General features: G+C 34.8%; 1 protein-coding gene and 1 pseudogene across 1 annotated transcript; one reads left to right on the top strand and one right to left on the bottom strand.

The window, feature by feature from the left end:
• The first annotated feature begins 1253 nt into the window (after positions 1-1253).
• On the top strand, positions 1254-2900 carry LOC125072422 (annotated as a pseudogene).
• Positions 2901-3334: 434 nt separating this feature from the next.
• Positions 3335-8988, bottom strand: LOC125072196. Its single transcript, XM_047682720.1, has 3 exons — positions 8853-8988; positions 5588-6198; positions 3335-3484 (listed from the first exon to the last, which is right to left on the bottom strand). The coding sequence occupies exons 1-3, from the start codon at positions 8986-8988 to the stop codon at positions 3335-3337; spliced, it is 897 nt and encodes a 298-aa protein (XP_047538676.1).
• Positions 8989-15382: the final 6394 nt, after the last annotated feature.

Below are 15382 nucleotides of genomic sequence, written 5' to 3'. Positions count from 1 at the left end.
CGGCGGAGCCACCAAAGCAGCTCCAAACCATCACAGACCCTCCACCGTGCTTAACTGAAGTCGTCAGTACAAGCGTCATTCACCCTTTCGTTTGACTGCTGCTTTACGAAAACTCTTCGTTTGGTTCCAAAAATTTCAAACTTTGACTCAACCGACCAAAGGACCTTTTCCCAATCTGCTGTTGTCCAAGTCTTGTGTTCTCTCACCCAATTAAGTCTCTTCTTTTTATTAATAGGTTTCAGAAGTGGTTTTGACACCGCTATGCATACCTTGAGTCCTGCCTCACAAAGTGTTCTTTTAACTGTAGAGACATTGACTGGTTTATCACGACCCACATTAAACTGTGCTGCTATTTCCGGTGCAGTTAATCGTCTATTTCGTTTGCTATTAACAACTATACTCATATCGTCAGTCGAAGTCGTAGCTCTTGGTCTGCTAGGACGAGGTTTGTTGCAAATTGTTCCTTCAGCCACAAATTTCTTAACGATGTAGTCAACAGTTTGTCTTGGCATCTTATGTAGTCTTGAAATCTCACGATTACTTTTACCGGATTTATGAAGGCCGATTATTGTGCCTCTGATCTCTTGGGATAATTCCTTAATTTTACCCATTTTCTTTAAAGAATTAAACTCAAATGAGAAAAACAAAAGAAATATTGGTAGACTTTAAGTACCGAGCTATGGAGAGCGTGTTTTCTGTTCGAATGACATCAGATAACTAAACTTGAACTATATTATGGTTTTATGACCAGGAGTCGGCAAATAACAAGTAGATAAGTATTTTTCGGTGGTATACAAACAATGTAACCTAATAAATAATCTCTTTATATATATATATATTTATATATTTCTTGTAACTTAAACAAATTGAAGGTGGCCAAATACTTTTGAGCGGTGGTGTACATTCGCAAGGGTCAATCACGTATGGCTATTAAATGTTACGAGTCTCCAGAGGCAATCGCCCTATATTTGAGGCAAATTTATTGGAAGAAAGTATCACGGAAACTTCCACTAGCCCTATTTAAAAAAAAGTTTTTGTTTTTTGGGGGAGATGTCTCAAGAATCTGTGTTTCTTTAAGCACCTCCTCCTGAGCCACACCACCACCACAAACACCATCACCATCATTATTCGCTTAGCGACTTAAAGGTAGAAGCCCCTCAATATCTTCTTCGACCAAAGATAAATTTAGATAAAGGTAACACTTTATTAATAATAATGCTAATGAAATAACTTTCTCTTTTTACAGCCTAACTATGGATCAGCAGTTACATGAATTAGTGGCCGAACCATCAAATGAATTTAAAAAGTTTACTCGAATGTCTTCGGTGGATTTTGAATATTTATTGAATAAAGTATCAACACAGATTTCTAAGCAAAATACTCAATTAATGGAATCCATTCCAGCTCGGACACGTCTTGCAGTAACATAACGATACTTGGCCACAGGAGATGACTACCAAAGTCTTCATTTTTTATTTAAAATATCCCGACAAGTTATTTCGCAGATAATACCAGAAGTTTGTCAAGCCCTAAATGAAGCATTAAAGGAAACTATAAAGGTATGTGTGAATGGCTGTTGCCACCTGTAAAAAAATACAATATGACATTTTATGATTTTTTATTAAAAAACTTATTAAAATTAAAAGTAGGTATTACAACAATTTTTAAATGATACAAGTTAAATTTTACCAACGGATGCCCACTTACGACCAAATTACATTTTTTTAAGTGTCAAATCTAGTATCAAACAAATTGTTTTATTTATCACACAATTGAAAGGCTTCAATGATGATATTAGATGCAGCCCGGTTATTTTCCTGAACAAGTGAATTTGGCGAAATTGAACCTTCATAGGTTACAGTACCTATTTCTGCACTAGTGTTTGAATCAGGAATGTGAATAACTGGTGGGTAAATGACGTCATTCGACTGAATATTAATATTTGAATTTGGTGAGTTATGAATGATTGGTTCGGAATGTGAGGATAGTGTGCAGCTACCATCGTGCCCCGAAGAATGGCTACAAACCGAAAAAGACTTTGCATTGAAATTCCCGCGTGCTGTGGGATCAATAGATGGCAAACATATTGTTTTAGAATGTCCCATAAATTCCGGATCGGAATATTATAACTATAAAAGAACATTCAGTATAGTTTTGATGGCGTTGGTTGATAGTCACTGCAATTTTATTTTCGCAGACATAGGCTGTCAAGGCAGAATTAGTGATGGCGGAGTTTTTACTAACACAGTTTTATGGTCAAAAGTGCAGACAAATGACTTAAATTTACCACAACCACATCCGCTGCCTGGTTCAAACATCGACGTGCCATACATTTTTTTGGGAGACGGCGCTTTTGCCCTTTCGGAAAACATTATGAAACCCTATTCTGGAAATCACAACTTGGGATCCCCAAAACGAAAGTTTAATCAGATTTTGTCTGGAGCACGAGTAGTAGTTGAAAATACTTTCGGCATTTTGGTAACAAAATTTAGAATTTTCAAGAAACCAATAAATTTACAACCCGAAAAAGCCGCCTTGATAACGTTGACATGCATACTCTTACACAATTTCTTGAGACGAAGCACTACATCATCACACATCTATACACCTTCCGGAACTATAGATACTTATGACAATAATAATTTATTAATAGAGCCCGGCTCTTGGAGAGGAGAAATGGAGAGCACCTGTGCTATTCGAAATCCGCGACATATTCCACGGCGAGCGGCTCATCACGCAACAGAAATAAGAGATGAATTCGCTAAATATTTCAGTAGATAGGTTATGTACTGGTTGTCAATAGACATAAGTTGATTGTACTAACTAATAAAGGAAAACTTGCTGTATCGTCGAATAAGGCGTTTTTGTACTTTCCTATATCTAATAATAATTATAAGTAATAAAAGTTGCTGCTTACCGTATTTATTGTTTTCTTACATTTCGTAGTATCCCCAAAAAAAGAGTCTATTATTTCGTATGCGAACCATATCGGCTTGTAAATATCGTCGACACCTGCTCCAGAGTTTTCTGATTTCTTAACTTTATTTTTGTACCCTCTGTAGCTTGCAAATAACGATGTTTTTTTGTTTTTTAAGTCATCAATGGGTATTCCCATCAGTTCACTTAGACGACACCACGCATCATGGTTTTTTAGTTTATTTTTGTAGTCTTTTAAATTTGTATTCCATAGCACGGGTTCCGCTTGAAAATATTCCAAAAATTTCAACTCAAGTTCGTTTGTCCAAGTTACGCTCATATTGACGCCACAAGGTACACAATGACTTCCGTTCAAGTCGGCGGCGCGCGCGCTACTGAGAAACATGCGAGTGTGGAGTCAATACACGTTCTCGCCTGTTCTCACGTTCTCGCGCTCCTTTGTCTCGCGCCAAAAAAACCGACAAAAAGTGGAGAACAACGCGAGAACTTGAGAAATCGCTTCCACATTCACGTTTCTCGCATGTTTCTCGCGTTCTCGCGAGATTCTCTTAAGAATGTGGAGCGCCCTTTACAATGCCCCAATTATCCAATTGTTTTCCTTATGACAGCTCAATCACTTTTAAAATAAGAAATAGTGTTACATGCCAGTATTAAATGTTATAAAATAATACCAACTAAAGTTGTACAAATTATTGATCAATTAATTACAATAATAATTGTAATAATATGTAATAATAATAATAATGTGACATTATTAATGATATTATTAATTATGATATCCTATGACGTAGCACCGTATTGGAGGCTAGGGCTAGTCTCGTAACATATTACAATTAGATATCTATAGTTGTATATACATGAATAATTATTATATTTTGCTATATTATTGACATTCTTTTTTAAGTAGTGTACATTAACTAACATTTAATAATTTACTGCACATTGTTTAAATAAATAATTAAATTATTCACAATACCTAATAATTTATTATTTATAATAATTATATAATATATTTTTATAATTTTTATAAATTATAATATTTTTTTTCAAATAACTAGGCACTTATTTATCTTTTATTAATAACACACTTTTAAATGCATTTAATCTGAATTTCTTATTTTGTCTATTAGTTTTAGATTTAGTATATTCCATTGACTTGAAATACTTGTAATATTAAGTTTATTTGTGTGATTATTAAAAATACAAGTATAGATCAGACATGACAGTATGCAGGAATCCAGTAGGTATCTTTTTCTTCAATTTTAAAAGAAGATTCAATTCAAGTATTTACTTATTGCTCCAAAATCTTTACCATGTAGCATCTATTTGTCTGTGTAGTTTGTCATGGTGTCTGGTTGTAGTAAACTATATATGTTTACCCATTATTTATATTTTATATATATACCTGTATATATTCTAGTAAGATATTGTTGACTGAAATGGGTATTGATTGGTAGCTGTAGCGTTATATAAATTTGCAATGCATCTGAAACAGAATTATAATAAATGCATGTGTTAATTGGAAGGAATAATTCCCTTTATATAAAAATAAGCAATTGTATGTTAAAGACAATCTTTGTAAAATTGTAAACCTCAGATCAAGGCCTTAAAGTTTGATATAAAGGTTTTTGTTATTCTATATTTTTTATATCTCATTAGAACTTAATTGACAATGAATTCTTATTCATTCGTTACTGCAAGATACATATGATTTGATTTGAATATGATGAAAATTTGCTTACTTATGTATACTTACGTTAGAAAAAACTCTTTCATAGTGATAATATCAGAACGTGTTCGAGGACCAAATAAAGCTATTATTTGGTCCTCGAACACGTTTTGAATAGATCACATAGATTTACAGTTTTCACTTGAGCCTTCCGCCACATTATATCAACTTTTAATTTGACGTATTAAGTAGAATTTTAAAATCGAGATTGTGTTTGAGAATCGCAATTAATGTCAAATAATACAGTTCTCATTGAAAATTAGTTCGTATTACTTACAATCTCACAAAGTGGCGCTAGTATATCTTTTATTCGAGTTGCAGAATACCAAATATAGTTTTCATTAAAAATTCCACATGAGGAATCGAAATATGAGTTTCAGAATCACCTAGCTGGACTAGATCGCTGGACTGGAATAATGTAAACTGGGCATTAAGATCGTTATTCGCATCTAGTTGTTAAAATCTAACGCAGTGGCGGGTAGACGTGGAAATCATATCGTCGCGCGCTCGCCTTGCCGCATACTACGCGCTTCACCCGAGTATGCTCGTGAATAAATTTTTATTATAAATAATATTATATAAAATTTTTATACATAGGGGAGGTAGGAGAGCATTGGGCACTTTTTTACATAAATGTTAATAAAACTGTTATTTTTTATCATAATCAAAATTTTATTCCTAATATATGGAGCACACATATTTGGCAGTAATTATTATTAAGAAAAGTTTCAATATTGTAATTAGTCTCAAAGTTACAAGAGATCTTCGAACACATGTCCAAAGCTTGTCAAATTTATATTTTAAGCTGCCACGTTTCATCCATGTCGTTGGTGTAGGCAATTTTGTCTTTATATCCTCCAGGAGGACGCTGGCTACGTCCTCGATGTCAGGAAATATAAAAGTATTTCTTAACTTACTCACTCTCATAAATTTTACAGTTGCCATCGTCTGATTAACATCTTCGATTATTCCAACATAATGGTAGACAGTTTTTTTGGTGTCAAATTTCACTAATACAAAGTTATTGATCTGGAAATTTCTATCCAGAACGATCACATCGTCTTCATCAAAATCTTCTTCCAATTCAACAACGGTTTCGTCAGAAACCGAAACATTTTCTATTTCATCATCGCTGCTAAATTTCCTGTTTTTCTCTGGTTTGGAAGTAAATTCATCAGCAAGTTTCGGAACTGTTTTCTGTCCTGTATTTTTGAAGCATTTTCTATTTTTGTTGAGCTCTTTGATCTTATTTTTTCTTTGTCTTTCTTCTTCTTCCATTTCTATAAGTCTTTTTTCGGGTGTGTCCGTCAATATTCTAGTTTTTCCCTTCTTCCGTTTCATGCCCTGCAATTTCCTGGGGCCGGCTTTCGGATACGGTCTTACTACATCAGGCGTTACATTGACAGTGCCACTAATCTGACTTCTAGAGGGAGATTCCAGTTGAGATGGCCCAATGACTTCCACATTTGAACTTGTACGATCCTCTAGACTCTGATTTTCCCCTGTTGAAGGCTGTTCAGTGACAGGTTGGTCTGAAATAGATTGTTCTGAAGGAACATTACCCTCTTCCGACAAGCAGCGATCAGTTATAGAAGAACAAGCGAAATCTTCGTCGGAGAAAATATTTGAATTCAATGGCAGATTTTTCAAATCCACTTTGAATATTCTGCAACTTGAATGCTAGTGGAATGGCTTTTGCTGCTAATTTTGGTATTTCATAAATTGTTACTGTTTTGGCCGGATTGCTTACCATCCAATCTGTTACAGCAGTGTTATAATAAGTTTTGAGTGGTCCATAGACAGTCAGGTCTAGAGGTTGCAGTTTATGGCTGCAGTGCGGTGGGAAAGTCATTAAAACAATGCCTGATTGTTTGCAAAAATCGAGAACTGGTACTGAAATATGGCTCTCATGATTGTCCAGCAGCAAAAGAACTGGCGATGAAGGCGTTGGTTTTGCGTGTTTGGCGAAATGGTGAATATATTTAAAAAAATTGGTGATGTCATCCACCCTGAAGGATGTGCTGCTCCATCTGAACTAACAGGGGCATCATTTAGCATATATGTTTTGAAATTAACCCGTGGGAATATGAAAAATGGTGGTATTGAGTTAACCAATGCATTAATACCGCAGCAAACCGTTACAAGCGTCCCTCTTTCAGCTGACGTTACTTGCCCAACTTGCTTAGTGCCTCTGAGAGCAATCACTTTCTGGGTTCGTTGCACCGTTAATAATCCAGTTTCGTCTATATTGTAAATAGACTCAGGGCCGAAGCGATACCGTTCATACACAGTTTTAAGATTTTCAAAAAAATCTCCGACATTTTTCTTATTGAAGCTTGTGGCCCGTGACAGACTGGTAGCCTCTGGTGTCCTTATCGAAAGTTGAGGCTGTCTTTTAAAAAATCCCCTTATCCAGTCTTTGGATGCAAGTTTCTTCTCTGTCCAGTTATCTGGAATTTTTTTTTAATGGCAATGGCGTATTCATAAACCAATTCGCGTGTTTTCAGTTTTGATAGTCCATGGTTTAGTTTAAACGATGTTACAAGATATTCTGAAATTTTCTCTTCTTCATCTTTTGTGAATATTTGAGACGATATAAATTTACAAGAATTATCTTTTACGACACCACCCTGCTTGATATACCTTTGAAGGTTAGATTTCGGTATGTCATATTCTTCTTCCAATGCGCGCAAAATAATATCTTTAGGAATTTCACGTCGCTTATTTTTCTTTTTAAATGAAAACGGCATTGTCCTAAAAAGAAATGATTAACCACTCAATCCAATAGGCATAGCAAAAAGACACAAAAGTTTGACACCAAAATACACTAAAAACAGAGGGAGCATTGGGCATGCCCAAACCTCCCTCCTACCTGCGTGCCTAATGCTCCCCATAACCTCACTTTTCAAATAGATTAGAATAAGATTATTTTTATCAAATGTAGAAACCTAATTGACAGGCAAATATAATATTCATTAAACACAAAAGAAAAAGATAACACAGATACTTACACTTTCTTGCAGATTTCTTTGATAAGTTACATCAAATCACAAATAAAATATTTAATTCTGTACGCAGCAAACCGTTACGCGCATGTAACTTGACAACCAAGTGAAATGACAGGTGACACCTTAGATAAGCGGTGTTGCTAGTGAATAAAGTATAGTGCTGTGGTAGAAAACAAAAAATATCTACGAAAGTTTTGGAGAAATGAGGGGGTGCCCAAACCTCCCGATGCTCCCCTACCTCCCCTACAGGGTGTCCCGTAGGTCGACGTCAAGCCGAAATTTCCTGACAGGTAATGCCACACCAGTTATCAGAAAATTAAAAATAAAATTTAAGTCATGTATTTTTGAAGTTATGGAAATTTTTCTTTTAGTCCAGAAAATGTACACCATGTGACCGTTTTTTCATTCCTGTTGTTATAAATATTTACTTTTTGCCAATTTTTTTTCTCTTACGTCATCCCGAATAGTGCTTTATGTAACCTATGATCCTAAACCCTGTGCCGATCACTCCAACTTGTAGGAAAATGTCATTTTATGCCGTACCAAGTTTTCAAAATTAATTTTTCGCTCTACTTCAACTGATCGGCCTGAAAAAAAAATGTACTACTGCAGTTTGGCAAGCAGCTTTAAAAGTTAGCGCATTTAATAAGGATTCTAACGTGGTATAACACTTACTCCTTTATTTCTTAGATCGGCCATAAAAAATTTTTTTGTTAAACAAAGTCTGTTTTCAACAATCTCTTTGAAATTACAAAAAACGATTCTAGTGCACTCAAAGCGTTCCTAATGACCACAGCGTGGTTTAAATAAGATGGAGAGAGGCATTCCATAAAGTGTGAGCGAGACAGATAGTGACGCTTATGACATACGGACGCAAATAAGTAAACTAGAGTAAAATAGACAGTTTCTTTTTTATGATTTTTATTACTTTTTTTTATAAAAGATGTTCAAATTGCCGTCCTTCAGCAGCAATGCAAGCTCGACATCTCCTTAAAAAAGATCGTGAAATGAGGCGGGCAAATCTTCCATTATTTACAAATTCTACTACTTCCGCTATTCTCTGTCTAAGCTCTTCTACATTTTCAATCGACTTGGAATAAACTTTTTCCTTTACTGCTCCCCAGTAAAAAAAACTAGAGGATTTAAATCGGGTGAGCGGGCGGGCCATGAGATTGTACCAGCCCGCCCTATCCATCTGTCTGGATATTCCTCGTTAAGGTGGTCTCGAACTAAGCGGCTGTAATACGCAGGACAACCATCTTCGATTGGTGGTGGATTTTCGACGTGACACTCGTGTAGATTGTGTAGGATCATGGATCATGGAGCATGTAGCCGTCTTTTTTAAAGGTTGATTCATCCGATCACAAAATTTTTTCTAAGAATTGTAGGTCTTCTCGGTCTTTTTGAATCATTGTTTGGCAAAAAGCAACCCGAGGTTCATAATCTCGAGGTAATAAGGTTTGTACTCGCTGTACATGAAATGGATGGAACTCATTTTTTTGTAGTATTCGGTGAGCTGTACTTTTGGGCACACCTGTGCTAGCCTCAATTCCACGTACCGAACAACTTGGGTCCTCATCAACTGCTTGAAGGACAACTGCCTCGTAGGGTAGTGAAATTCTACCTTCACCATGCACTTGGTTTGGCAGTCGGCCCTCAGAGAACAGTAGACGGTGCACATTGGTAAAAACTCTGTGATCCGGATAGCGATCTGCATTAGGGTATCTCTCGCGATACCGTCTCGCGGCTTCACTGGCATTACATAAACATTCTCCATAAATGAGGTGCATGTTGGCATATTCCTGTGTAGTGTACGTAGCCATGGTATGGTACAAATACACAATAACACGTAAGTCCAGGGAAAAGCAAAGGTCGTCGTAGATTACAAATGTCCAAATCCAAATCACAAGCAAACAAGTCCGTAAACGAAGCCAAAGTAGTTAGAACACAAAATAACACCAGCGATTACGAAAAGATGCGTAGTAAACGAAGGAGCGTTGCGTACTGATCTGTAGTGCGTGTATCAATACCAATAAGTACCGTCTCTGCCTGTCTTGCTCACACTTAACGTGACTCTCTATCTCTCTGTCTCGTTCATATTGAATATATAAATGTGTAGTGTGAATGTATAGTGCGTAATATATGTAAATAAATATTAAATATAATTTTATATATGTCGTGTCAAATATGTCGTGTAATAAATAAATATAATATAGTTACATATATATTATGATAATACGCCTATTTATTTCTTGGTTATTTACTTCATTATTGAACCTGTATATTTCGTAAAAAGGTAACACTATCTCTTATCATTGCAGAAACAATCATGTCAACTTTAATACTTCTGCGCTAGTACATTGCAATCCTGGGATATTAAAGTATACCCGTCAGTAGATGGATATCAACCAGTTTTTTATTTCCTGTTTGGTTGTATTTAAAACTCGCCCAGTTGGGTTGTGGACGACCTGAAAAGTGCTTTATCGACGTAATCAGTTTTCTTCCACAATCTTTGACGAGCAGGCAATTTCACTTTAATAGCCTTTAATTTTTGTTACTTTTGAACTAGGCGTCTGCTTTGACTTTTTAAGATGGGCCTGCTTCACTATCATCCATATTTTTAGACGTAGACTTCCTTTTAGACACTACATTTGTTATTTTTATATTCTCCAGCTGCCAGAGATGGACGAAGCGGAGAGGATAGCTCAACTTCAACTTCTTCATTATTTTCCAGTTGCGGAGGAATAAACTCATCGTCGTCGTATTCGAAGTCCAACTCGGAACAGTTACCATCATTGAGGATGCCCAAAAATAACTTAAAAATTAATGATTTCACGATAATGCATTGGTACAATTGTGTAATGTCCTGCCTATTGGAGTTGACACACTTGATACACTACACTTATTGGGATATTTTACGGCTCAACAACACCTCGTGCAACCGACCCGTCAATTTAGAATGACCTCTGACATATGACGTAGGCGCATGAGACAACCAATATTTGACACAATACACTACAAATTGCAACCCAGATATCACAACAATGAGCTAAAAATTTTGTCGTAAATTAAGTCGGTAATTACTAGAAATATAGAAAAAAGTTATAAGTATTCAGATGTGTCATACACTTAAGCCAAGCTGCCCTTACTGCCCTTTATTGAATCCATAATATTAAATGCCCTTACATACTTTTGGTATATAGAGATCCTCACAAGATAGTATTCAAAACCAGGGAAACACTTACATTTTACGCATATTTTTAGTTAGAAGCACACAAAACACGTTATGACTTGTAGATCGCCAACGGCTGACTGGCTGTCGGTGCGAACGCATAGGATTCGTTCAAAAACTTTTATGAGAATTTTAGAGATGTCACCACTGAAATACATACAAAGGATTAATCGATATTAGGTATGTATGTATCTTTGTACTCTTGCATCAATGTGCCCCACCTCCCCCTATGTACATATGTAATATTCATTTAGGTAACTTTGCAGATGCATTAGTGTTTGGAACAGAAGATTGCCTATTCTAGCATTAAAATGCCGACTCAAAGTTCAAAATGTATAGCTACTGCTGTGCTACACAATATTGCGAGGAAAATGAATTTAAAGATAGCGCACGAGTTGAATGCAGAGCTCAGGAATTCGATAGTGCTGTGACCTAATTATAATTGATGACCTGATATAATTGATGATTTATTTATTATTATTATCATCAGATTCACACATGGTTGAATCGGTGTCACTATCCTCACCGTCGCTGACTTCAATTACAAATCCATCAATGGTATCTTCAATCAATCCATCTCTTTGCCAATAATTTTCTTCTAAAATTATGACGTGATCATCGAATCCACGCCAATCTTGAATCTCTGTGACTTGGGTAAGCGCTAGCTCCGTAACTTCTTTTAACCTTTTTAGGGATAAATCGGAAGTAACATTGTGATGCCTTACTATTCTTTTCACTTTTGCCCAAGCCAACTCAATCGGATTGAGATCACACATGTACGGTGGTAGTCTTACTACGACGTGACCATGTCTTCTAATGTATTCATCGATTTTAAACGATTTTTCTGTAGGTTTGTGTAACTGAACCAAATGAAATAACTCATCTTTTCTCATCGTATGTGAAGCCTCCACGTTATTTTTTGTTAGCCAATCTAACATGATTGTTTTGGTGCTGGACTTTGTAGGGACTTTATTTTTTGCACGCTGTGGTTCGGTGCGTTGTCCATCACAACAACGCTGTTTTGTGGTAGATTGGGAATTAACTTATCAGCGGCCCACTTTTCAAAATTAACGCTGTTCATCTGCCCATGATAATCACCTGAGGTAGTACCAGCTTTAAAAAGTAATTTCGCCCCATTTAAGAAACCCTCTCTTGATCCTGCGTGAACAAGTATGAGCCGGTTTGTAGAGCTTGTATCCGTCAAAACTGCGTCGATCATTTCATTTCTCCAACATTTTTTAAAAGTGGGATTATTGTCTATCCATGTTTCGTCCAGAAAAAAAATATGTTGATTGTCTTGCCTGTATTGCCGAATTTTCCGCAAATAAATTGACCGTGCATATGCAACAGCTGGCCTTTCCACCAGTATTTTTTTTTTGTCTCTTTATTTTGACACAAACAGTCATTAATCTAAAAGTACAATGATCTAAAACTGAGTAACATAAAGACAAGGAGTGTCCATACTTGAATACATTTAGAATATATATATATATATATATTTTAACAACATCAGTTTGAAAAAAGTGGTGAAAGTCGTCTAAACAGAAATGATACATACCTTAAACTATTAAATAGAGAACAAGTAAATAAGAAATTATATAAAAAATAATTTTAGTCACTAATACATTTTAAAAAAAAAAAACAAAAAAAAAACGAAAAGAGAAAAAAGAGATGAAATCGTTTAATATATTATAAGTGAAGTTTTCCTGCGATTTTGGTTTTAAAAGTATTCAAGGAATTATTGAAGAGATCAATATCATTAAATTCTTTGTTATAAGTTGTAATGCTACGTGAAAAAAAATTGTTACGGGTGTAGTTTTTATGATATCTGGGTGGTATGAGGGCATGTATATTTCTCGAGGGGCGACAAGGAAGTCGAGCTTTTATAATAAAGTTTATTTTTGCAAGTAAATTAGCAGAGTCAATCTTATTATTTATAATATTAAAAAGTGTACCCATGTCAAAAAGTTTCCTGCGGTTTTTAAGACTTAACAATTTGTAATATTTAAGAGATGAACTATATGAGGTATGCGATTGCTGGTTACGGAAATTTAGTATTTTAATAAATTTCTTTTGAACTTTTTCCAGGCGATCAATGTGTTGCTTAATTGAAGGGTTCTATACGGAACAACCAAAATCTAAAATTGATCGAACGTAACTAAAATAGAGTAATTTAATGGTAATAAGTTTTTTGAAAGGTGCAGTTATTCTATTAATGAAACCTAAATTTCTTAACGCTTTTTTAATAATAAAATCAAAGTGTGCTTTAAAGGAAACCTCTTGATCCATTATAATTCCTAAATCTAGAATGCTCTTAACACGCGAAAGACAGTTGCCATCCAAATTATAATTATATAAAATGGGTTCCTTTTTTTTACTGTAAGTCATTAGGCAACATTTTTCAGCGTTTAAAAAAAGTTGGTTGTTTTTACAATACTGAGATCATCTATCTAAACCTAATTGTAACCTTAAGCAGTCTTCAGGACGCGTAACAACTGTAAATAATTTTGTATCGTCAGCATAATGTAAATGATCGACATCTAGAAGGACGTGATATATATGGAGAAAAGAACGGGGCCAAGATGCGAACCTTGTGGTACACCGGAAGGTACTGGTAAATAACTAGAACAGTACCCTTTTAAACAAACAGCTTGGCAGCGGTTACGTATATATGACTCTATCCATCTTAGCAGATTACCGTGTATACCGATATTTCCAAGCTTTTTCATAAGAATATCATGATTAATTTTGTCGAATGCTTTGGAAAAATCGGTATACACGACATCTACCTGATAATTGGAGTCCATTGCGTTTAACAAGTAATCAGTAAAAGTCAACATATTCGACTCAACACTACGTGACTTGATGAATCCATGTTGTTTATCCGATATTAGATGGTGGATGGCGTATACTATATGCGATGTTACTATTTTCTCCAATATTTTGCCAAATATACTTAACTTAGAAATAGGTCTATATTGTGTAATTATGTTTTTTTGACAATTTTTAGGGATAGGTGTTATAAGTGCTAGCTTCCAATATTCAGGAAACACACCCGAGGATAATGATTTTTTAAATAAAAGGGTTATGGGTTTTAATAGCTCTTTGGCACACTTTGATATAAGAATTGGATGAATACCATCAGGCCCAGCTCCTTTGTTAATATTAACGTTTTTTAGTTCTTTGAAGACAATTTCTTCATCAAATGATACTGAGTCAAGTAAAGTAAGTATTGAAGGATTTGAGTAAGACATGAGATTGCATGAAACGAGTGTATTTTGTTTTTGAGGCTGGACAAAAACTGAATGAAAAAAATTATTAAAGCATTCACAAATTTCCTGACCATCTGTATAATTTATACCATTAAATACCATTTGAATAGGAATTTCTTCTGATTTCTTCTTATATTTAACATAAGTATAAAAGAATTTTGTATTTTCTTTAATTTTATTTTCACAGAAAGTTATATAATTGTTGTAAGTTTCATTTTCGTTTTTACGTAGCCTAGTTCTTAAAAGAGAAAATATTTTATAGTCATTTTGATTTCTGTAAGTCTTCCATTTTTTGTGAAATTTTCTTTTTTCATTGCTTAGCTTAATTAAAGATATTGTTTACCAAGGCGGGTGTTGATTATTGTTATTAAGTACTTTATATATTGGAACATATTTACTAATTAAGTCATTAAGGATTCGGTAAAATAATGAAATTTGTGAATTAATGTCATTGAAGTGAGAAAATAATGTATCCCAATCATGCAGACTAAGTTCTTTAGAAATTGATTCAAAATCTGCTTTGTAGAAGTTATTTTTATAAATGAAATTATTTTTTAGAAATTCTGGTAACGTAAGGGAAATTTCGATCTCTAATGATTTATGATGTTGATCTTCTAAGACCAATGGATTCTCAGAGGCTTTTACAAAACATTGTTCATTGCAAAAAATGAGGTCTAATAGTCATCGGCAGCAGCGCGTGCGCGGCTATGAATAGGTATAGTTACATACAGTTCGTCGACTGGAGCCGGTGCGCACCAGCTCGGGTGCGCGCTCGGACACAGCTCACGGCGCAAGGCAACTACTACACCACCACCGCGACTACACCCGTTAAGAACTGTGTCGCGGTCACATCTGAAAACCTCATATCTGTTATCAAAAAATTCAGAATTGTAAAAGGAGTCGTTTAGCCAGGATTCTGTAATACATATAATATCATGATTACAATTTAATAAATTAGTAAAAAATTCATGGGATTTCTTTCGCAAGCCCCTCACATTCTGATAGTAAATAGTTAAAGAATGTTTATTAATCATTTTAACAGAAACATGAAATTAAATAAGTAATTAAATGATATCAAATATTTTGTAATAAAAGTACAGAACCACCCGGATTTATTCATATAATTTTTTTGTGTTAATTTATAGTAATAGTAACATGTGTAAAGATTTTTAAATAGTAACGATTTAAATATGATATATTCCTT

The sequence above is a fragment of the Vanessa atalanta genome, chromosome 21, assembly GCF_905147765.1.
Source record: "Vanessa atalanta chromosome 21, ilVanAtal1.2, whole genome shotgun sequence".
Lineage (NCBI taxonomy): Eukaryota > Metazoa > Arthropoda > Insecta > Lepidoptera > Nymphalidae > Vanessa > Vanessa atalanta.
The sequence above is the reverse complement of the archived record's forward strand: the minus strand, read 5'-3'. Positions and strand labels throughout refer to the sequence as shown.

Coding starts and splice junctions, on each gene's coding strand:
- LOC125072196 (XM_047682720.1), bottom strand. CDS start 8,988: ATGATCCTACACAATCTACACGAGTGTCACGTCGAAAATCCACCACCA. Junction 6,199..8,852: donor CAGATGGATAGGGCGGGCTG/GTACAATCTCAT, acceptor AATCTATTTCAG/ACCAACCTGTCACTGAACAG. Junction 3,485..5,587: donor CAACTGTAAAATTTATGAGA/GTGAGTAAGTTA, acceptor CACATTCTTAAG/AGAATCTCGCGAGAACGCGA.